The 22,120-nt window shown below is 63.5% G+C and overlaps 1 protein-coding gene across 7 annotated transcripts; it reads right to left on the bottom strand.

The window, feature by feature from the left end:
• Positions 1–1,531: 1,531 nt before the first annotated feature.
• On the bottom strand, positions 1,532–19,917 carry UBTF (upstream binding transcription factor). Of its 7 annotated transcripts, XM_068418685.1 has the most exons (22): positions 19,673–19,917; positions 19,201–19,546; positions 15,330–15,461; positions 12,152–12,327; positions 11,781–11,864; positions 10,929–11,084; positions 10,118–10,182; positions 9,370–9,490; positions 8,803–8,913; positions 8,371–8,504; positions 7,782–7,923; positions 7,430–7,471; positions 6,562–6,675; positions 6,226–6,381; positions 5,590–5,745; positions 5,243–5,353; positions 5,066–5,154; positions 4,681–4,870; positions 4,385–4,432; positions 4,076–4,144; positions 3,534–3,680; positions 1,532–2,639 (listed from the first exon to the last, which is right to left on the bottom strand). In XM_068418685.1, the coding sequence occupies exons 3-22, from the start codon at positions 15,385–15,387 to the stop codon at positions 2,526–2,528; spliced, it is 2,283 nt and encodes a 760-aa protein (XP_068274786.1). In that variant the 5' UTR covers positions 15,388–15,461; positions 19,201–19,546; positions 19,673–19,917; the 3' UTR covers positions 1,532–2,525. The 7 variants fall into 7 exon arrangements, with proteins under 7 accessions (XP_068274786.1, XP_068274787.1, XP_068274784.1 ...); XM_068418686.1 differs by lacking the exon at positions 19,201–19,546; XM_068418683.1 differs by lacking the exons at positions 19,201–19,546; positions 19,673–19,917 and adding an exon at positions 19,041–19,156.
• Between the last annotated feature and the right edge of the window lie 2,203 nt (positions 19,918–22,120).

The following is a 22,120-nucleotide window of genomic DNA, read 5'->3' as shown; positions in this document are numbered from 1 at the left end:
ACCTACAAAAAACACTCTTTAAATATTAGAAAAAAAAGATGATTTTTTTTTTTCTTTTTTCTTTTTTTTTTAATGTAATTCACAAGAACTTCCATCTAAAGGATCCCGGGTTTTTGTGGCAGTGCCAAAATGCACTCAGGTTCAATTCTCTTACAGCGCAAACACCTTTTCCCCCCCCTCAATTGTCGGCGCTGTAAGAATTTTTCATTTTTATTATTTTTTTTTAATTATTATTTTTTTTTTAAAACAGAAAAAAAAAAAAGAGGTGGGTTTTCTTTTTTTTTTTTTTTGCCTTTTGTTTTTGTTTTTTTTGTACTAAAAACACATCCACTAAAACACGACGGTGCTGGGTACATTCAGCAAGAAAAAGGGCTGGGGGGGTTCCCCTTAGGGGATGGGGGGGGGAATTAAAAATTGGGATGAAAATTAAAGAAAAATCCCAAATGGAGGCGAGGAGGCGGGGGAGGAGACAGAGGGACGGACAGACGGACACGGGGGGACACACGCCGGCCAGGTTCTCTGCAGGGTCCCCGTCCCGGGGGGGGGACACGGGGGGATCGTCCGTGCGGGGGCACCTGGGTTACCCCCCCCTTCCTCCCAGGGTTGGAGGCAATTTCCCCCAAATTGTGGTTTTTCAGCCCAATTTGAGGCGAGAGGCTGGGATGGGGGTGGTGCCCCCCCCCCCAGCACTGAGGGGGTCCCTGGTTGGGTTTTGGGGGGGGGGGCTGGATGTGGGGTGCTGAGAGCAGCAAACCCAGGGGGGGTCATGGCTGGGGTGGGGGTGTGGGACCCCCCCTTGCAGCCAGAGAAACCCCAAACCTGCAGCTTGGCCCCCCCCTCCCCTTTGCCCCCCCCCAACCACCACCCACTGAGCTGAGATTTGGGTGAAAAGAAGAGAAAAATGGCTAAATTAAAGCACACGAGAGCAAAAGCCCCCCCCAGCCTCCCCTCCCCAGCCTGGGGGGGGGCACGTGCCCCCCAACTCCTGTCCCCCAGCCCAGCTCCTCTCCGGGGACAGGATGGGGTGGGGGGGGAACCAGAAGGGACAAACCTTGTGCCCCCCCCATAGCGTGGGGGTCTGGGGGGGGGGGTCCCAGACCAAAACTGTGTGTTTTTGGGGGGGGACACGACGGGAACCCTGCAGGGAGGTGCCGTGGGATTGCTGGTGCTCGTGTCTGCTTAAAAAAAAGGGGGGGGGGCCCAGACAGGCACCGCCAGGCCCCCCCCCCACGCACCCACCCCGGTCCCCACAACCTCATCCCCTCCCAGGGAAGGGGGTATTGACCCCCCCAAAATAAACCCAAACCGCACCAATATTTACAGCATGGCTGAGGGGGGGGGGAGGGCAAGAACCCCCCCCCCGGGGGGTGGGGGCAAACTGGGGGGGGGGTAACTGGGGCAAACTGGGAGGAGGGGAGCGTTGGTCCCCCAGGGGTGAAGGGAGAGGAGCAGCTTCATGGGAGATGGAGGGGAAAATGTGTGTGGGGGAGGGGGGAAAATGGGGGGGGGGGGAAGAAAAAAATAAAAGATGGATCTTTCTCGTTTTATAAAAAGGAAAAAAAAAATAAACAATAAAATAAAATACAACGGCACAACAACCACCGACAACACAGAGGGGGGGCCCCGGCAGCACCCCCGCGCCCCCCCCCCGGCCACGCTGAGCAGCCGGGACCCTGGGGGGGCAGCCCCGCATGCCCCCCACCCTGGCACGCACGCTCGCACACACACACACCCCCCCCTCCATCCATCCTCGTCCCCCCCCTCCCCATCAGGGACACGCCGAGGGGGGGGCACAGTCCGTGGCCGGCGTTCCCAAGTGCCGTGGGTGCGGAGGTCCCGGGGAGCTCCCGCTGCAGCTTCCAGACTGTACAAGGGTTTGTGGGGTTTTTTTTGGGGGGGGGGGGATGGCCCCCAGAGACACTGGGGGGGGCGCAGAGAAAGGAGAGGGGGGGCAAAGAAACATCGTCCCAACAGCTGAGTCCTGAGCAACTCGGCTCATGCTCTGCGCCTGCTGCCTGGAGCAGGACGGGAGGGTCTGCGCGGGGGGGTGGGTGTTTTTTTTTTCCATTTGTGGGGTTTTTAATAAAAAAAAAAGGGGGGGTGGCATTTTTTTTTTTTTCTGTGTGTTTTTGTTTGCTTTCTATAAAGTCCAGAGCAGGGAGGGAGGATGGGAAGGGGGCGAGAACAGGGTGACCCTCCAAAAATAATGAAATCTCCAGAAAAAAAGAAATAAATCGCTTCCCCTCCCTCAGCAAGGGGAGAGGAAAGGGGGGGTGGGAGGGATGGGGGGGGCTCACCCCTTCCTCTCCCCCCGGCCCAGGGGGAGAGCGGCCCCTGACTCCCCCCCCCCGTAGTGTGAGCTCGGCGGAGGGGTCCCCTCCAGCCCCTGCTCCTCCAGTTGGGGGGTCCCGGCTCGCCGTGGGGGGCAGGAGGAGGAAGAGGTTTTGGGGGGGCTCGAGGTGGCGGGGGGGGGATTTGGGACCAAAACCGAGAAACCAAACGCCGTTACTAAGAGCTTGGCGGGGTCAGTTGGAGTCGGAGTCGGAGGAGTCCCCGGAGGAGGAGGAGGAACTGCTGCTGCCCTCCGAGTCGTTGTCATCCTCGTCCTCATCATCCTCGTCCTCGTCATCCTCGTCGTTCTGGGGAGGGGGGGAGCAGAGAGGACGGGGGGTGGGTTAGCGGCAGGGCGGGGGGGCCCCAGCTGCTGTCCATCATCTCCCCTTCGCCCCCTGCTCGCCCTCCCCGCTGCGGCACAGGGTGGGGGGTCCAACCCCTGGGGTGGGGGGATGGAGGAGGGATGTGGGGCAGGAGTGAGTTTGCAAGGGCTCAGCTCGGGGGGGTTGCTGGGGGGGGGCGAGGGGGGGGAGCGTGCCGGAGCAGCGCGCGGGGGTCCTACCCTCACCTCTGCCACTGCCTCGCGACACGATCCGAGGTAGGGTACCCGACCCGCCTCGTGCCTCAGTTTCCCCCCTCTAAAGCCGGGGAAGGAAGAGGTGTGAGCTGAGACCAACGAGGGGGTCGAAACACCTCACCTGTGCGGTGGCGAGCACAAGGCACGGACACGGTTTCTGGCCCCAGCGCCATCCAGCATACTCTGATTTCAGTTGCACCGGTGTAAAGCTTTGACTCTGGTGACTTACTCGGCATTCACACTGGCGCAAACGGAGCCGAGACCAGACTCAGTATCTCCACCAGGAAAAAGACAGGAGATGTTTCTCTGCTCGCTGGGGGCTCTGCGTAACCCCCACCTCTACGTCCCGAGGCTGCTCCTAACTACACCCCGCGGCTGCTCCTCGCACCCTCCCCAGGGACGCCGGGCGGGGAGGGGGGGGGATCCCGTTCCCCTTCGCCTCCCCGTGTCCCCCCCCGACCTTTCCTGGGAGCTCCATCGCCACCGGTTCTATCTGAGCCCAGGTGTGGGTGCCCCCCAGCCCCGGAGGAGGGTGACGGGGAGGGGGACAGAGCGGTACGGGAGCGGAGCGGGGCCCGGGACGGCCCCGCCGCCCTCCCCGCGGCACCCACCACAGCCTCACCTCGTCCCCGTCCTCGCTCTCCTCCTCGCTGCTGGACTCGGAAGAGTCGCCGCCTTCCTCTGACGAGTCGCCGTTGTCATCGTCGTCATCCTCGTCTTCGTCATCGTCTTCCTCCTCCTCTTCCTCCTCGTCGTCGTCCTCTGACTCCTGCGGGAAGGGGTTGGTCGCGGACGGGCACCCCGGGACACCAGCACCCATGGGGGCACCACCCCATCCTTGGCCATCAGCCTCTGGGTTCCTCCACACACCCAGTGGCACGAGGCGGCTCCGACCCCACACCTTGCTGGGAGCTCTTCCCCATTTATGTTACAAACGGCCCCAAAAACGCTCCCAGAGTGGGTGCAAGGGGATGGCAAGGGGGCAAACTCGGACCTGGGTGGGTTTTGAGCCCAGATTTGGGAAGGGCCCTCGGTTTATTGTCTCAAGGAAGGAGCGGGCAGCACCAGGGACAACTGGAGCAAGAGGTCTGGGTCCCCCCCGGGGCGCCCTCCCCGAGGAGGGTGCTGGGTGCCCGGTGCAAGGCACCGCTGTGGTGCACTCACCGACTTGGACTGCATCGTTGGCTTCATCTTGGGGTTGGGGCCCCGGATCTTGCCTATGCTCTTGCGTTTCTGCAGGGGAGGGGGGGAACAGAGCAAAACCATTCAGAGCTGGAGAGCTTGAGCGCAGCTCCCACCCAGTGCCCAGCACGGAGACAACCCCACCGCCGAGCTGCTACGGGGGTGAGTCCCTTCCAGGGGCTCCCCTGAGCTCGGCTCATCGACCACCCAGCCTCACCTCACCCAGGGCCGAGCCCAGCCCAGCCCCAAGCCCCCAGGACCCCCCAACAGCAGCGTTGGGTGGATACTCACGTTGGAAGTGTGTTCCTTGTAGGCAGCCCGCTCCTGGGGTGAGAGGCTCTGCGGAGACAGGAGAGACGGTGAGGGGTGGGCAGGCACAGAGTGGGGGACAGAGTGGGGAAGGACTCACCCTCACATATATTTTTTTTTAAAGGTTAAGTTAGAAAGTTTTTAGACTTTAAAAGTTAGAAAATGCTAAAAAAGGGTCTGGAGATGGTGGTTTGCAGAGGAAGGCTGCGAGCAGAGACCACACCAAGCATCCCCAGGAACATCTGACCCCTCACTGGGCGTTGGGGCTTGGCCCTCACCTTGAGCCAGATGTCGAGGTGCACCTTGTACTGTTTCTGCTGCTCCTCCGCCAGCTTTTTGTAGTGGTCCTTCTGGCCCTGGGAGATGCGTTGCCAGCGGCTGCCGATCTCCACCATCCGCTCCTTCAGCGGGAGGTGGTTCAGCTCCCCGTTCGACAGCAGCTCCTGGGAGAACTTCTGGTAACCGTTCCTGCAAGGGGAGGGGGGAGCACAGAGACCAGGGGATCACGACGGCGTGCACAGAGAGCCGAGGTATCCACACCACCCACCCCCACCACGGTGCAGCCCACGCTCCCTCCACCCCGGGGCTGCTCCAGGCTCGCTCGCACCAGCCCTCTCGCCCAGCCAGATCCAACTCGTTGGACCCCAGAGCCCAGGGACTCACATGGGGGGTTTCTTCGGCTCTCCCTGGAACTTCATTTTCTTGGCGGAGTTGGTGGAGCACGGAGGGGCCCGCATCTCGCTCAGCTCCCTCTGAGCCAGAGGAGAAAGAGGGGTCAGGGAGACAGGGGCAGTGCCACGGCGGGGGCACGGCGCGGGGCGGGAAGGAGCAGGGACCCACCTCGTATCGCTTCTGATCCTCCGCCGCTTTCTTGATCCACATCAGCTTCTCCTTCTTCTCCATGTTGTTCCAAGTGGCCTCCATGGCCTTCAGCGCCTTGCCCCGGTCGTTCTGCGGCACAGATCCCCCGCGCCACGTTAAACGCACCCACCGCGCCGGGATGCTACTGCTGGGTCCACCACGGACCACGGGGTGCCCACTCCCTTGCTGGGACCCCCCTGCCCTCCCCATGGCTCCCAGCGCCAACCTGTTGCCGCGGGTGTGAAAGCAGGGGAGAAGGTGCAAGGCGATTCCTGGTGGCGGGAGCCATGACCCCGCTTCCAGCCCCTTTCCCAGCCGCTCCTCACCTTGAAACGAGCCAGGTAGTCCCCGATGACGCTCTGTTGCCAGATCTCCTCGGCCGTCTTGGGAGACTCGGGCAGCTTCCCGCGCTCCTCTTTGTCTGAGCCGTGCTTCTTCTCCGACTGCGCCTTCATCGCTGCCTCCCGCGCTTTGTACTTGGCCTGCGCAGGGGGGCACGGTGGGGGTGAAGGGGCAAGCACGGCCACCTGGGCACAAGCCCCTGGCCACCGAGCACTGGGAAGGCAGGCAGCAGGACGCTGCAGCTTCCCCCAGTGCTGTCCCCACAGCAGCATCACCAGGCCCCCACCATGCACCCCCCCATCTCAGGACTTCCCCGCACCATCAAGCCTTTCAATTGAGGCTCAAGGACCCTCGGAGGTCTCTTAAGCTGCCACGTTTTGACCCACCAGGTCATGAGAGGGAGAGGGCACAGCTGGCAGCACCCATCGGTGCCGACACCAGCGCCTGGGGGATGGCTCGCTGGAGCTGTGATGCTCCTGAGGACAATCGTCCCCCAGCTGCGGTGCCCGGGGGCGAGCAAAGCCCCTCGCAGCAGGACAAGGACCAGCAGCGTTCCCCAGGCTGCCGGAGATGCCCAACGGAGATGGGGGTGGAGGAGAAGGGTCAGGGATGGCCCCAACCTTTTTCTTCTCGGAGAGGTCGTTCCACATGCGGGCCAGGAGCCGGGTCAGCTCGCTCTCCGACAGCTCCGGCCGCTCCTCCTGCAGCTGCTTCCGCTTCTCCTCCGAGAAGATGAACATGGCGGAGATGGGTCGCTTGGGCTTCTCTGAACTGGCCTGTGGGAGGGACACAGGGACGTGGGTGGGGGCGAACCCACAGAGGGACCTGCCTCCACCCCCAGCAAGCACATGGTGAAAGAGCCAAGAAACGAAGCCCTCAAAGCACCCTGAGATGCCAGCGACCCCACCCCATGTCCCTGGCACGTGCTGACCCATCTCTCCAGCTGCCGCTCTCACCTTGCCCGTCTCTGGTGAGGACTTCTTGGATGCTGGACTCGTCGCCCCTTTCCGATTGCTGCCCAGCATCTTCTCCTCGCCTAGCACCCGCTGCTGCTCCTCCTCAGGCAGGCTCTGGGTGGCACAGGAGGAGAGACATGGTCAGACAGCCCGATGCTAACGAGGCTTTGATGCAATCAGGGAAGAAGGACACTTGGGATGGGAAAATAACGCACTCAAGTTGTCCTGATCCAAAAACCACCCCAGCCAGGGCCAACGTCAGGCACTGCAAGCCTGGGTGCACGCCCTGGGGGTCCCCATGTCACCCCCCTCGCTGGTCAACCTCCCTTTTCCTCAGCTCTGTGTCCTCGCCAGCACAGTCTGATCTGCTTCCTCCCCGCGAAGGCAGGGCAGGCAGGTGCCCGGATCCGGGCGCACCCCTGGGTTTTCCACCCCCTGCCCTCGCAGCCGCGGCCGCGTCACGTCCGCCCGGGGACCGAGCGCGACGCTGGGACGGCCTCGGCGCGGCTCCCCCCGCCCACGCCCCGGCCGAGGGAAGGAAGCGCGAGACTCGCTGCCGCCTGCACAGCCGCAGCCGCTGACGCCAAGTCCTCCTCCGGCACCAGCCCTCTGCTCACCCCCGGCTTCCCCTCCCAGCTGGGGGGGCCCGTCCCCACCTCCCAGTGCCCAACTGGAAGACACTGGATCAGGCATTAGGGCAGCTGGGGAAGGGTTAATACTATCCCTGCACAGCACCCATGGCTGGGTCCAGACACGGTTTCGGGGGAACATAAGAGGGCAGCAGGAGTGCAGCCCCCGTTTAACCCATCTCAGCCCCTGGCCAGGGCTCCCTGTGTTGGGGGGGCCGAGGCACCCCCACGTCACTCACCTCCAGGAAGCGGAGGAGCTCAATCTCGTAGTCTTTCTTTTTCTGGAGGGAGACGGAGACATGCGGTTACAGAGAGATCCCCCGCCCCATCCCTGCCTCGTGCAGCCCCCAACCCGGCCTCAGCCCCCTTGGCAACAGCATCCTCCACCCGGACCATCTGCTGGTCCCACACACGTGGACTGGGGAGACAGAGGACCAAGGGAGGTGACCGAGGACCTCAGGGGGAACTGGTGTCCAAGACAACAGGAACAGGCACTGAGGAAGGGGGAGGGGTTCATTTCCAGCGAGATTTGGAGCCCAAGCTCTCCCACCCTACTCCTCCCTCCCCGTCTGCCCATCCTCGGCCGCTCACCTGGTCGCACTTTTTGTGGTACGCGTCCTTTTCCTTCTGGGAGAGCAGTTTCCACTGCTGGCTGCACAGCACCATCCGCTCCGTGCTGGGCACGTCTTTCATGTTGGCCATCAGCTCTGCACAGTACAGGGAGTAGCTATTCCTGCAACCGACGGAGGGACGCGGCGTTAGGGACAACCTGCCCCGCTCACAGCCCCTCTGCAGAGCTGGCTGGGTGCTAAGAGCCCCCTGAGACCCCCCCCAGCTGCCCTCTGGGTTGCACTGGGCAGTGAAGTGCTGTGCCAGAGGGGTATTTTAGGGAAGCCAGGGGTTGGATTATCCCCTAACCCGGAGCACGCAGCATCACCACAAACCTTGCTCAGATTCTCTGCAAATGTATTATTTAACGTATACTTAAGAACCACTTTAATGGGGTCATCGACCACCCACGCCCATGGTCCCAGAAATGATGGGGGCTCTCAAAGCCAGGCAGAGCCCCAGTTTCCTCGTTAGCAAGAACCAGCGTCCTCCCGAGCTGGCCAAGAGCCCGGAGCGATAGCTCAGAGCAGGACACATCCCTTGCACCCGGACGGGGAGGGACGGGACTCACGGAGGTGGCTTTGTGGGTCGTCCATCAAACTTGTCCTTGAGCTGGCGCTCAGCCTTGGTGAGGGTGGAGCGGGTGATGCCCTCCTCGCTGATGTTCAGCTCGGGGTGCTTCTGGATGTAGTCACGCATGATCTCCTGCAAAGGACGGAGAGCGGTCAGCAGAGCGGCTCCGATCCCCGCCTGGCCGGGGGGGCCGGAGGAGGAGGAAAGAGAAGCCAACCATTGCCCTAACCATCTCCCCGGGGGCACTTCTCCCTTCCCCGACACATCGCTGGAGGAGGCAGGGCTCAGGCTCGCTAGGGACCTGCAGGGATCTGGCTGAACCCCCACGCTGGCTCTCGGGTGAGGCTGGCTAGCTGTGGCCGGGAGGCAAAGTGGCTCGGAGTGAACGTAGGGACGAGTGTGGAGGGGGACGGGTGAGGCTGCTCCCTACCTCGTACTCCTTCCGCTGTTCCAGGGCCTTATGAATCCATTTCAGCCTCTTTTTATCCGAGAGTTGAGACCACTGCTTGCCCAGCGACTCTTTCACCTCCTTCGTGGTGGCCTGAAAACCCAAAGCCAGAGGTGAGGGCAGAGGGGTAAAATCCAAAAAAAGAAGAGGACAAAAAAAAAAATTGGAAAAAGGCAAAAATCGTGGGGGCGGCTCGTGGCCGCGGGGTGGCTGCGAGCCGAGCTCGTGGCCAGCAAGGGGGTGCGTGCGAGTGTGGGGCATGGCCGGGGGTGGGTGTCCTGTGCTGGAAATCTCTCCTGCCCTGCCTCAGGCTGTGGTCACCCCTTCGACTGCAGGCAAAAAGCGGGGCCTGTATCCCCGAGCCTCTTCCAGATGTGCAGAGCCCCGTCTTACCTCCGTCCAGATTGCTGGGAGCTCCTAGCGGTGTCTTCCATCCCGTTTCCCTCCCCCTAAAATGCTTCTCTCGTTTCCCCCTCCTCTCCCCCCAGCAGCGGGGTGCAGGACCCCTCGACACTCACGCTCACACGCACTCCCACCCACCGTACTCACATCTGGACGCACTTTCAAGTAGATCTTCTTCTCGTGGTTGTACCACAGCTGCTGGGGGGTCTTGGGTTTTTCAGGGACGTCGGATTTCTTGGCGTTCTGGATGAGATCCGGGTGATCTTCCCTTTTACCCGGCAGGGAGGCGGGGAAGGGAGAGCGTTACGGAGGTGGCAGGTGGAAGGAGAGCACCCCCTAAACCTCCGCGCTATGGGGTAACCCTCACTGCAGGGCTGAGCCTCCACGGGCTCAGATGCTGGGGGGGGCGGTCCCTGAAAAGAGCTGGAGAGTTTTAGGAGAGGTTTGAGCCTGCCTCTGCTCAGGGAGCATCAGCTACGAGCATCCCCATTAGTGAACCGGGCTGGGCTGCACCCCTGGAGCAGCGGCAGGTCACCGGGAACGCCAGGATCCACCCGGGTCACAGCCACCACCTTCACAGGGCAGGGCTGGGGGGAACGGGGTGGTCACTTCAGCTCATACCAGTGCCAGTGGCAAGGCTCCTGTCCTCCCCCTGCAGACCCTAACCCCAGAGCGTGGCTGGTCCTCCGCCCTCTGCCCCTCGACGAGTCTCCCAGCTGGAAGGCGGCTCTCAGACACCTTTTCTTTGCTCTTTTTTTTTCAGCATCCCCCCCACCTTCCCTTCTGCCTTCAAGCCACAGCATCCATCAGGGCTTCCTCCATGAGCTACACACAGGAGTGGAGATGGGGTCTGCCTGGAGGGGCCTGGGGAAACGCAGCGGGGCTGTCCGCTCACCTGAACCTCGCCAGGTTCCTCTCAAACTCCTGCTTCTCTCGCTGGAAGTCCTGGATGTATTTCATCTGGGGACACAAAGCCACCAGGGAGGTGGAGAGGGATGTCAGCACTGGGAAAGGGGCAGGGAGATACATCCCTGTCGACCCTGGGCACCCCACCACCCCCAAAGGGACTTGAGGGCTCTCCAGTCCATCAGACTGGTCCTGCAGCTCCCAGCCAAGGGTTTCCAGCCTGCCCAGGGATTCAGGGGCAGGATCTCCCCTCTCCCTGCACCCGAGCAGCCCTGGGCAAGAGGACACAGCAGGACTTTGTGCCCTGGACCTTTCCTAACAGTGGCAAATCCACCCAGACTGAGAGTTGGGGCACCCAAAACACCTGCCCAGGCTCTGGCCGAGCCCAAGGCCACCTCCGGAGCTGGAGGCGAGATGGGCAGCTCTCCTCCCAGCATCTCCCACGGCTGGAGCAGAGCCTGCCCCTCCGTCCCTCGCTCAGACAGGGCAGCCACTACAGACCCACCCACCAGGAAAGTCACCATCCAGGTCTGTCTGGAAGAGACGGACCGACGGACAGCCCAGCCAGCCTCCACCCCACAGATCCTGGGAACCAGGGCAGCGCAAGGGAAGGAAGTCTTACTGGTCTGACGGGACTAAACAAGCACCTGGGTTTCTCCCATCGAGAGCTGGATTAAACCCTCACCAGGGAGAGGCTGGGCTCTGCTGGTTTTACTGGGAGAGCTGGGCAGGCAGAGCCCAGCACGCAGAGGCACACAAGTGGGAAGGGGCTTGCTGAAACCCCCGCTCCCTCCCCATACCTTTTTCTTCTCGGGAAGCTCCTTGTATTTCTTGGACAGGATCTTGGTGAGATCCAGGTTGCTCATTTCGGGGTGCAGCTTGGCGTACTTGGCCCGCTTCTCCATGAAGAAGCGGAAATAGGGAGTCAGGGGCTTCTTGGGGAAGTCGGGGTGTTTCTGGGGAGACAGCAGAGCGGCAGACGCTGAGTGCTGACCCAGAGGGCACAGCCAAACCCCGCCGGCTCCCAGCTCCCACCGGTACTGGTGGAGACCTGCCTCCACCCAGCCCTGCTGGTGACCCAGCTCCCTGACATGGGAACACCCCGGCTTTGCAGGCAAGGTGGGAAAAAATGCCGGGAACAAGAGTTCCCTTCCCCAGGAACGACAATACCCCAGGGCTGGGGATCTCGGAGCAGCCTCCAGCCATCTAGAGCTGTCGGCACGGAGCCGTTGTGCTGCAAGAGGGGAAACTGAGGCAGGGAGAGGGGACAGGACCAACCTCTTGGGGACGGCTGGTGGCAGAGCATCACCTGCCCTGGGGCTGCCTGCCCGAAAGCAGCACCCCACCCGACCTGGCAGGCCAGGAATAGGATGGCAGCTTCCCACCACCCCCCCACCGGTGCTAAACTTGGATGCAGGCCGCCAGCAATACAGCCGGCCATATTAAATGTACCCTGGACTTGGCCCGGGCCCAGCGCCCGTGGCCTCCGGAGCCTTGGGCAGCCGGCCGCGGGGATTACGGGCTGTGAGGTGCCTGCAGGGGCTCTGGCGGCAGAGCCACGTGGGGCCAGGGTGCCACATGGGTGACTGCCCCTCGTCCTGGAGAAGGGGGAGGTCCCCCTTTAGGGTCCAACCCCAATTCCTGCCCAATACCTTGAGCTTTTTGCCCTTGTAAGGATTCTTCACGTGCTCCTCGGCGTCCATAATGAGCTCCGTGAGGGTCCGAAACTTCCTCACCTGCGGGGTAACAAAGGGCCACAAACGTGAGCAAGGGAGGGCAGAGCAGATCCCCCCGCTCAGCACTGAGCCACGCTCCACACGGCATAAACCCCCAGGGTTTTGTAACACTGCTGCTCTAACAACCCGTCCCAGCGCCGTCGGCGGGCTGGCAACGCCGACGGCAACAGGATGGTGTCGGCACTAAGGGCTGAGGACTCGGGGCGCTGAACTTGAGCGATTCAAACAGCCCTGGGACGCTCGGTCCCTCTCACGGAGACCCCCCGCCCCGAGCAGCTGCTGCTCACCTCATTTGAAATCTCCATCCACTTCATCTTGCACATCTCCCCCGAGAAGTCCTTGAAAGCCACTTTCTCCCAATCCAGGTGGGACTCGGTGGTTTTGAACTTGCTCCCGTCGTTAGAAGGCAGGTTATTCTTCATGCACTCCAGCAAAGTCAGCATGTCCTCCTGAGACCAGCGGTCTGAGCAGCAGAGAAACAGGCTTAGCAGCAGCGACAGGGGCAGGCGACCTTCCCGGCAGGGCACGGGGACTACAGCTCCCGGCGTGCAGCTCCGTATCGCACGCCGGGACACGTAATCTCCACATGCTGCCTCTCGAGATTAAAGATCAAAGGGACGTGGCTGTTTCCATCACCCTCGAGCAACTTTCTACGGGCCAAAGCAACCCGGGCAAAGCTAGAAAATCCACTCGGTGCGAACCAGAGCGACTCGCTCATCCCAGAACGCCATCAGATAAGGCGATGGCTCTGCCGCGCGGGAGCAGAGGGCTCCTGCCGACGCACGGGAGCGAAGCCCCACGGAGCAAGACGGGAGCAACGCGCTCTCCAGCCAAGGAGGAAACAGGGAAACCCACTTTCTAAGTGGAAAAGATGTGTCCAGAGCAAGGGGAAACCCCCCAGCGCTGCTTTTCCTTCCACTCGGAGAGCCTTCCATCACCTGGGACCTAGCTCCATATTGACCTCTGCCAAGGTCAAAGCTCAAAGCCACAATGCAGGGAGGGGGCAGAGCCCAGCACAGTCCCCCCACCTCGCAGCGGGGTCCCTGACGGTGCAGGGATGATGGTTATGCCACCCCAACATCCCCGGAGCTGCCAGCAGGAGCGTCCCCAGCTCCCATATGGACAAGCTGCCAGGATGGTGGGATGGGCACACGGCAAAGCCGGTGAGCCTGGAGCAATGGGGAGGCTGGGACAGGCAGCAGGCAGGATATCCCCGCACCGAATGCCCCATCCAGCACCGAATGCCCCCTCCAGCAGCAGCTTTGGGGCTGCACCCTTGCCAGGGGCATTCCTCTGCTGGGCTCTCCACTCCAAGCTCCTGTGCCAGCCGGGCAGAGGAGCTCTGGGTGCCCCGCAAAGATGGGTGGCTCTGGGGAAAAGCAGCGGGCCCTGGGAGCGGAAAGAGAGGTCCCCAGGGACGGGCTGGAGGAGGAGCAGAGCCCCAAGCCGCACGCCCACGCAGCCCTGCCTGCTTCAGCGTGGGACAGGGACCCAAGACCAAGGGCTCCCCGGGTGCAGCACTGGCTCTCCACGGCACCCCCTGCCCCACGTCACTGCTGGGCAAAGACTGGGGTGTTCAGAGCTGCCTAAGGGACACGGAGCATCCCGGCGAGCTGGGGACAGCGCAGGGGGCCATGGATTTGAGGGGAGCATCTCTCTCCTTCCATCCCTGGAAATGAAAACAAACTCCCAGAAATCGCCGGCTGCGGCTCTCCCTCCACTCAAACTCACAAAACACCACCTCTGCCTCCTGCCTCCGCGTCAGCCCGGCGAAAGGCCGACCCCCCTGAACCCCAAACCCCAGTGAGGGATGTTAAAGGACACGTGGGACCCGCAGGTGGGGGGAGAGCACAGCCAGGACCTGTCCCCCCACCCCATTTCGCTTCCTGGACCTGTCAGGTTGAGGCAGGAACAATTTGGGATCCGGGCAGTCTCCATAGTTACCTCATTAGGTCCATTAGGGATTAATTGGGAGGGGGGAAAGATGGAAAGAGCCCCCCCCATAAAGCAGGGAGCCCAGTGGCTGGGGATGTGTCTCAACACTCCCGGCTTCAGAGCCCCGAAATGTCACGAAGGGGGAAAAGAGATGGGAACCCCCCGTCCCCCACCGTGCCTCAGGGTGGGGGGGGATCAGAACTGGGGGGGGATCAGAACTGGGGGGGGCACCGAGGCCAAAATTTTGTCTTCCTATTTTTCCCATCCACTTCCCAGCCCCCCCCGCCCCAGGCAAGGACCAACGAGGCAGAACCAGGCTGTGAAGCTGGTGCTGACTTTACTTGCAGAAATCATGAGAAATAACCAAAAGCCACAAAAATCAAGTGGGGAGGGAGCAGGGGATGAGAACTCCCCCGAAACCTGCCCCCATCAACACGCCCCGTGCCTCAGTTTCCCCCCTCCAACACAGTAATGTCTCGAGACCTTTGGCCCTGCGTGACCCCCCCAGCTGGCAGACGGCCAAAATAACCACAGCCCAGAGGAATATGTAAAAAAAACATGGAAACCTCCCCAAATCCTCGCCGGCAGGGGGGTGGGGACAACAGGGACCCCACGCTCAGCCCCCGCATCCCTCTGTGCCCCATCCCTCTGGTTGGGGTTTGCCAAAAACCACCAGAATTGCGGAGTTCACCCGCCAAGATGAATGGGGTTGTCTGTGCCCTGGGACCGATTTATCCCCGGCTCTCCTGGCATCGGCCGGGCCGGGTCTATATTAGGAAAGCTGCCCCGGTGTAATTAAATCCATCTAAAGACCCGGCGAAGGACACGTGCTCTGGCCGGGTTCGCTCGGGGCAACAAACCGACTGCGGCAAGAGAGGAAAGACGAGGGGGGGGACGGACAACCAGGCGAGCGAGAGGGGCTGGACTGTGCTCCCTGGGGTTTGGGGGTCCTGGGGAGTTTTTGGGTGGTGGGGTAGCAGAGCCCCGCTGCCCTAAATAAAAAAAAAAGTCCCTTTTTTTTTTTCTCCTTGTTTTCCTCCTCCTTTTCCAATAAAAGCTGAACCTCTGATGTCATCCCAGGGTCTGGAAGCCGGAGGCCCAAGGTAACGGCTCGGCTTTTAATGCAGCCCAGATGTGAACGGCGAAGGCAGCACCTCTTTGTGCCAGCCCCCCCTCCCCGGTCCCAGCCCAAACGCCAGCCACCCCAAACGAGCACCCCCGACGTCGCGAGCCCCCTTCACCGGGACCGGGGGGAGCTGCCGGTGCACCGGCGCGAGCATCCGCACACGTGTGCGTGCTCCCCCATGGCCGAGCACCGGGTGAGGCAAATCCCCCCCTGCCCTGACCCCGGCAGAGCCGGGATCGCAGCTCCTCCATCCCTTGGACAAAAAGGCTGCCCTGAGGATTTTTTTTTTATTTTATATTATTTTTTAAAACGTGGCAGCGGTGGCATTCCTATGGGACCCCCGGTGGCATTCCCGTGGGACTCCCGGTGTGGTGGGGGGGGGCTGCAGGGGAGGGGGGGCTCACCTTGGTTTTTGGGAGCTGTCATTTCCAAGTCTGCAGGGCACTCGGCTTCGCCGTTCATCCTCCACCTGCCTGCGCCCAGGACGGTCCCCGCCGGCTCCCTCGCGCGCTACCCGAGATCGCTCCCCCTTGGCTCTGCAAGCAAAGGGAGACCCCCGCTAGACACCCCCCCACACCGGGGCGGACCCCCCCCAACCCCTGATGGGGAGCGGGGGGCCTCACCCAGGTGTCCGTGTGTATCCCACACCCCCCCGCCCCAAGATGAATGAGGTGCTGGGATACCCCCCCCCACACCCAGCCCTGCAAGATTTGAGGGGGGGCTTGGAGAGGGGGTGCAGGGTGGGGGTAATAAGGGAGGAGAAGGTGGGTGTGTGGGGGGGGGGGTCCCAGGGATCCTGGGGGGGTTGAGGAGGGGGCATCCTGAATGGTGGCACAATCCCCCCCCTCATGGGAGGAGGAGAAAAGGGGATGTGGGCAGGGGAAAGGGTTTGGGGGGGGGATGTCCCTGGGGTGGGGGGGCAGGATCTGGGGGGGATCGGAGGGGAGAAGGGTTCAGGGGATCTCCCTGGGGTGGGGTGGGAGGGATCCATAGACCCAGGGGAGGGGGTCAAGGGATCTGAGCCAACAGGGCTCCGAGGGATCTCCCAAGGGGGGGGGGTGTCCCCCAAAAAGGGGGTCTCAAAGGAAGGGACACCACAAATCCAGAGAGATCCTCCCCTGGGTAGGGGGCAGGATCCAGGGGGGCTGGGGGGTGCTCATTTGGGACCCCCACAGACCTGGGGGGGGTCAGGGGTCTCCCAAGTGGGGAGGACAAAAACTGTGGGGTGGGATATTTCAACAGGGGGGCTCTAGGGGAAGGATCCCCCCAGATTCCGGAGGGTGGGCTGGTGACAGGCCTCGGTGGGGTACTCCAGAGCTGGGGGGGGGGGAGCAGGACACCAGCCTGTGGGGGGGTCCCGTGGCGGGGGGCGCAGGGCCGGAGGCCTGAGGGGGGATCGCCCCAGGGGGACAGGCCGCAGGCCCAGGGAAAGAGGGATGGCGCAGGGGGAGCAGGCCCCAGGCCTGGGGAGGGGGGTCCCAGGGGGAATCCAGGCCGGGGGGGGATCCCAGGGGGAGCCAGGCACTGGTGGGGGGGTTCTGGGGGGGGGGATCCAGGCCCTGGGAAGGGGCTGGGAGAGACCTGGGCCTTGGGGGGTACCAGGGGGTGGACCCAGGCCCTCGGCTGGAAGGAGGATCAGCCTGGGGGGGCATCGGGGATTGCCCTGGGGGGGGCAGGACCCACCAGGCCCCAGGGGGGATCGAGGATTGTCCTGGGGGGATGATCAGCTCCCGGCGGGGGGGGAGAATCGAGGATCACCCCAGGGGGGGATGCAGGCCCCACCAAGCCCCGGGAGGGGATCAGGAATCGCTCCAGGGCAGGGGATCAGCCCCCGGGGCAGGGTGGGGGATCACCCCGGGGTGGGATCAGCCCCCCCAGGGGAGAGAATGTGGGATCACCCAGAGGGGGTGCAGACCCCACCAGGCCCTGGGGGGGACGGGGCATCGCTGGGGGGGGCAGCTCAGCCCCTGGGGGGTGGATCTGGGACCGCATTGGGGGTGGGTCAGCCCCTCCTGGGGTGGGATGCAGATGCCAACAGCCTCGGGGGGTATCAGGGATTGCCCCGGGGTGGGATCAGCCCCCCCAGGGGGGAATCGGGGATCGCCCGGAGGGGGTGCAGACCCCACCAGCCCCGGGGGGGTGGACTCGGGGATCGCCCCGGGGTGGGATGAGCCCTCGGGGGGATCGCTGCAGGGTTGGCTCAGCCGCCGCGGGGGGCGGATCTGGGCCCACCTCGGGGGTTGGATGTGGGATCGCGCCTGGGTGGGATCAGCCCAGCCCCCGGGGGGGGTGTGAGGGACCGGGGATCGCCCCGGGGGGGGGGAAGAAAGGCGGGATCGTGGCAGGGGGAGGGATCCATTGGATCATCGCGGGGCGTGGCGGGGGGCGATCGCGGTGCGCGCGCAGAGGGATCCCCGGGGCGGGGGGGGGGGGGGGCGTGCGGGATCCCCGGGGGGGGGGGGGGGGGGGAAGACCGGATCCCGCGCCTACGGGGCGGGGGGGGGCGAGGAGGAGGAGGAGGAGGAGGAGGAGGCGGAGGAGGAAGGGGCCGGGCCGTCGGGCGGAGGCGGGGAGCCCGCACATGCCCTGCGCCGCCGGCCAGCGCCAGTCTCCTCCTCCATCAGGCAGCAGGAACCGGGTGGGACCGAGCGCGGGCGGCCCCGGCGGCACCTCCCCGGTTCCCCCCTTTCCCGCCCCCCGGTTTCCCACCCGGGCGCCAGCGAGCCGCGTTGCCCCCCCCCTTTCCTCGCTCCCACAACACCCGGGCAGACAATGGAGGCGAGTCCGGGGGGGCCGGGGGAGCGGAGAGGGGCCACGATCCCCCCCCCGGCCCCTCTCCGCTCCCCCGGCCCCCCGGAGCGATGCGATGCGCCGCGGCTTCCCCCCGCCTCCCCGCTTTCCCCCCGCTCCCTCCATCGTTACCGGCCGCTCTCCGCCGCGGCACACAATGGCCGGGCTTCGCCCGCCTCCGCCCGCCGTTCCTTCCCCCTCCACCCGTGCAGCCGGCGCGGTTATAAAGCCGAGACAAACCCACCTCTCCGGGCTTGCAAGGGGGAGGAGGAGGAGAGGAGAGAAGGAGGGAGGAGGAGGTTGGTGGTGGTGGCGGCGGTGGTGGTGGAAGAAGGAGGAGGAGGAGGAGAAGGGAGGAGGGGGGAGCTCTAGCCGAGCCGCCGCAGCCCCAGCCCCGCGCCGGAGCCGCTGGGGGAAGAGAAGAAGAAGAAGGAGAAGGAGGAGGAGGAGGAGGGGGAAGGGGGGGCGGGGATGCCCGGCTGGGGGCGGCCGGGCAGCTGCAGCGAGCCGGGCGAGGGCAGCGCGACCTCCCCGCACCGACCCCCGGGGAGCGGCTCCTACCCAATCCATCCCCCCCGCCTCCGCTTTTTCCCCCACCACCGCCGCCCCCTCCTCTGCTTCTCCCCCCCCCCACCCCCTCCGCCTCTTCGCGACCCCTCCTCGAGCCCAGAAACACCCACCCACCCAGCGGGGGGCTGGAGCCCCGCTCCCGGTCCGGAGGGAAGAAAGGAAGAAAGAAGGGGGGAAGAAAGGAGAAAAAAAAAAAGGAAGGAAAAAAAAATATATAAAAATAAGAGGAAAGGGGGCATAAAGCGCGGAGGGAGGCGGCGGGGGGGAAGCGGACGAGCCCGGGCACGCACCCGCCGAGCTCCCCGCCGCGGCGCGGGACTCACCCGGGCTGGGGAAAAACAACCGCCCAGCGCTGGAAGCCTGCCCCCGAAATCCAGCTGCGGCAGCCGGGGAGGGAGGGAGGGCGAGCGGGAAGGAGGGAGGGAGCGAGGAGGAGGAGAGGGAAGGGAAGGGAAAGGAGGGAGCAGGGGGTGGGGGGGGCACACCGAGGCCGCCGAGCCGTGCGCTTCCCCCCCGAGCCCCGGCGCGGTGCCCCCCGCCGGCGCGGAGCGGGGCCGGGGCGGGCGGGCGAGCCCCGGCGGCGGCTGCGGCTTCCTGCCCGCGGGGGCCTGCGCGAAAACCAGCCCTTTTTGTTCCACGTTTTAAAAAAAAAAAATCATATTTTTTAAAACAAAAAAAAAAACCTAAACCCCCCCATTTTGGCGGGTACAAACCCCCCTCCCCCGGTTCCCGGCGGAGCAGCGGCGGCGCCTTACCGAGCCCGGTGCGCGGCGGCGGCAGCAGCGGCGGCGGCGGCAGCGGGAGCCCGGGGAGGAACAAAGCGCCTCCTCCAGCCCCGCCGGCGGAGCGGCGCGGCGGCGAATGGCGAGCCCGGGCGGCACGGCACGGCGCGGCTCCCCCGGCGCAGGCACGTACCTGCGGCCCCGCGGCTTTTGGGGAAGGGGGGGGACGGGGGAGACCCGCGGCTCGCTCGGCGGGGCCCGGGGCTCGCTCGACGGGGCCGGGGCGGGGAAGCGGCGGTTGAACGGCGGCCAGCTCTGCAGCGCTGGCCCCGGGCGTGGACGCGCTCCAGTCCCCGCAGAGACGATCGCGCTTTCCCCCGCCTCCATGGCGCTGCGTTTTCTCTTCCAATCAGCCGGGCTCTGAGCGCCGGGGTCCGGCCGCCAACCTCCGCCGCTTCCCCCCAGCGGCACCGGCCGCCGGCCCCGCGCTCCCGCCGCTGCTTTCGCCGTGTTTTTTATTGCTCTTTGCTTTTGCAACACTGTGGTGAGAAGAGAGAAGAGGAGAAAGGAAAAAAAAAAAAAAAAAAAAGAGGAGGAGGAGGAGGAGGAAGGAGAGAGGAGGGAAAGGGAGGGGGGGAAGGGGAAAAAAAAAAAAATCTCCTTACATGTGCAACAATCCTCGCCCGGCGTTTGCATAAAAAAAAAAAAAAAGAGAAAAAGAAGAAGGGGGGGGAAGCGGAGGGGGGGGAAGCCGAGCCGAGCCGCCTCCCGGCCCGCTGGGTCCCCTCCGCCGCGGCGGGGCCGCGCACCCGGGGAGCCCCGGAGCCCCGGGCCACCGGCCGCGGTGGGGGGGATTTCCCCGGCGGGGCGGGCGAGGGGCAGTTTCCTCCCCTCCCTCCGCTCCCCTCTTCCCTTTCTCCTCTCTCCCTCTGCTCTCTCTCTTAATTTTTTTTAATGCAATTTCTCCAACTCCACCTTTGTTGTGCTGGGCGTCATTCCCCGCAGCCAATCCCGGCCGGGCAGCTGCCTGCAAATTACCGGCCATCCCGAGCTGCCTGCAAATTACGGGCCATCCCAGCCTGCCTGCACGCTACCGGCCACCCCGGGCCTGCCTCGCACGGTACCGGCCACCCCACTTGCTGATCGCACGCCACCGGCCAAGCCGGAGCTGGCTGCGCCCTAACGGCCGCAGGCCGCTCGCACGCCATGGCTGCTCCGGCGCCTTCCCGGCCGCCCGCACGCCACCGGCAAGCTCCGGCCATCTGCACGCTGCTGGCCACCGGCGAGCTCCGGCCATCTGCGTGCCACCGGCCACCTGCGTGCTACCAGCGAGCTCCGGCCATTTGCACGCTGCTGGCTACCGGCGAGCTCCAGCCATCTACGTGCTACCGGCCACCGGCGAGCTCCGGCCGTTTGTGTGCTACCGGCCACCGGCGAGCTCTGGCCATCTGCACGCCACGGGCCAGGCAGGTGCAGGCAGCTCCGGCAGCGGGAAGCGGTGGGGAACCCCCCTCGGGGGTGCAGAATGAGGCCTGGGAACGCGGGGTCAGGCTTTGGGGCTGCCCAGCTTGGCTGGTGCCGGGCACCTCCTGGGCCGGCTGCACGGGAGCGGGCAAAATCCGGGGGGTTTTCACCCTGTTTATATGGAAAAGGAAAAAAGAAAAGCCCCAAATCTGGGTGCAGTTGGCCCCCCAGGCCGATTTGGGGGTAATGGGGGAAGAGCGAGCCGTGCAAGTGGCTTATTTGGGCCTTATTCCCAAGTGAAGGATCAGCTGGACGGACAGACGGACGGCCCCTCCGCCACGTCCCACGGTCCTGCCTCCAGCCGGCACGGCTGCCGAGGTGTGCCAAGCCGCGCCAGCCAGCTTCGGCGCCGAGCAGTTAATCCCTCCGGTGAAAGCTTTAAAAAAAAAAAATATATATATATTTATTCTGCATGGCAAAGGCCCTCAGCTGAGCTGTTTTTCCTGGTTGGAATTAGGTGAAATGTCACTTGTTTTGCAAGAAGGAAAAATTGGAAATGAAAAAAAAAACCACAACAAAACATTTAGAGACTAAATATGTGAAAATTAACCTTTTTAATTTTTAACTTTTTTATTTTTCAAACCAAAAAAGCCATTTTGGATGGGGATGCAACCGCACCGTGGCCCTGATGGGCAGCGCAGATCCCCCCCTGGTTGTGTGGCTTTTGCCACTGAGGAAGGACCCCAGAGCCCTGGAAACGAGCCACAAACCCCGCACCAGAAACAGGGACTCCCCAAACCCCTCCTTGCTCTGTGTCCTCCCCAGGACTCGCTTCTTATACAGGGAATTTTTTTAATTGCTGTTATTTGTGTCAATGAGTATTTTTTGCAAATAAAGGTACAGTAAGATGGTGCAACTGCATCTTTTGGGGGTTTTATTTTCATTTGTCACTTGTTCAGTGCACAAACAGTGATGGAAATCTTCCCGCTGCGCACCTCGGGGCACCCTGCGCCCACCAGCACCCCGCCGGGGTTCGACCCTTCTGGGGGGTGACACTACGACCTGACCCACCTCTGTGCTCTCCCCCCTGCTCATTAGCAAACCTATTAACTAGTATTTATATTTCCCCCCTTGCAACCCACACCCTGCTACGAGCCACCGCTGTGGGTCCCCACCACAAATCGCCCCCCAACCACATTTCACTGGGCTTAGTCAAGCTTAAACGAGAGCTTGACCTAAATCCCCCCCCGGCAAACAGGGCTGGATCCCGTGGCAGCGACCTCGCTGATGTCTCCCGGAGAATAAAAAGCTCTTCCTGGGTGGGAAGGGAGGAGGACGGGGTGCCCACAGGTGCCTTCCTCCATCACCGGCTGTGGTAGGCAGGGATGGCAGCAGCGGGTCCGGCCGGTGGCACGCGGAGCCCCCCCGATGGCACCCGGCGTGGCTCGCCCACGTGAGGCCGGCAGGACAGGCAGCTGCCAGATCTGCGGGCCACGGGCTGAAAAAACACAGGCTGGGTACCTCCGTCTCCAGAAAACAAGGGCCAGCAGCTGTGTGGGGCGCAGAAAAAGTCGGTGGCCACGATGGGGTTTATCCCAGCCCCACGGAAAGCCTTTGGGGTCACGGCCAGGAGCGGTCACAGGTGACGC

The sequence above is a fragment of the Nyctibius grandis genome, chromosome 26 (assembly GCF_013368605.1).
Source record: "Nyctibius grandis isolate bNycGra1 chromosome 26, bNycGra1.pri, whole genome shotgun sequence".
NCBI classification, from domain to species: domain Eukaryota; kingdom Metazoa; phylum Chordata; class Aves; order Nyctibiiformes; family Nyctibiidae; genus Nyctibius; species Nyctibius grandis.
This window is presented reverse-complemented; position numbering and strand designations above follow the sequence as displayed.

Coding starts and splice junctions, on each gene's coding strand:
- UBTF (XM_068418685.1), bottom strand. CDS start 15,387: ATGAACGGCGAAGCCGAGTGCCCTGCAGACTTGGAAATGACAGCTCCC. Junction 9,491..10,117: donor AGGAACCTGGCGAGGTTCAG/GTGAGCGGACAG, acceptor GCCGGGTAAAAG/GGAAGATCACCCGGATCTCA. Junction 5,155..5,242: donor AGGATCAGAAGCGATACGAG/GTGGGTCCCTGC, acceptor CCTCTGGCTCAG/AGGGAGCTGAGCGAGATGCG.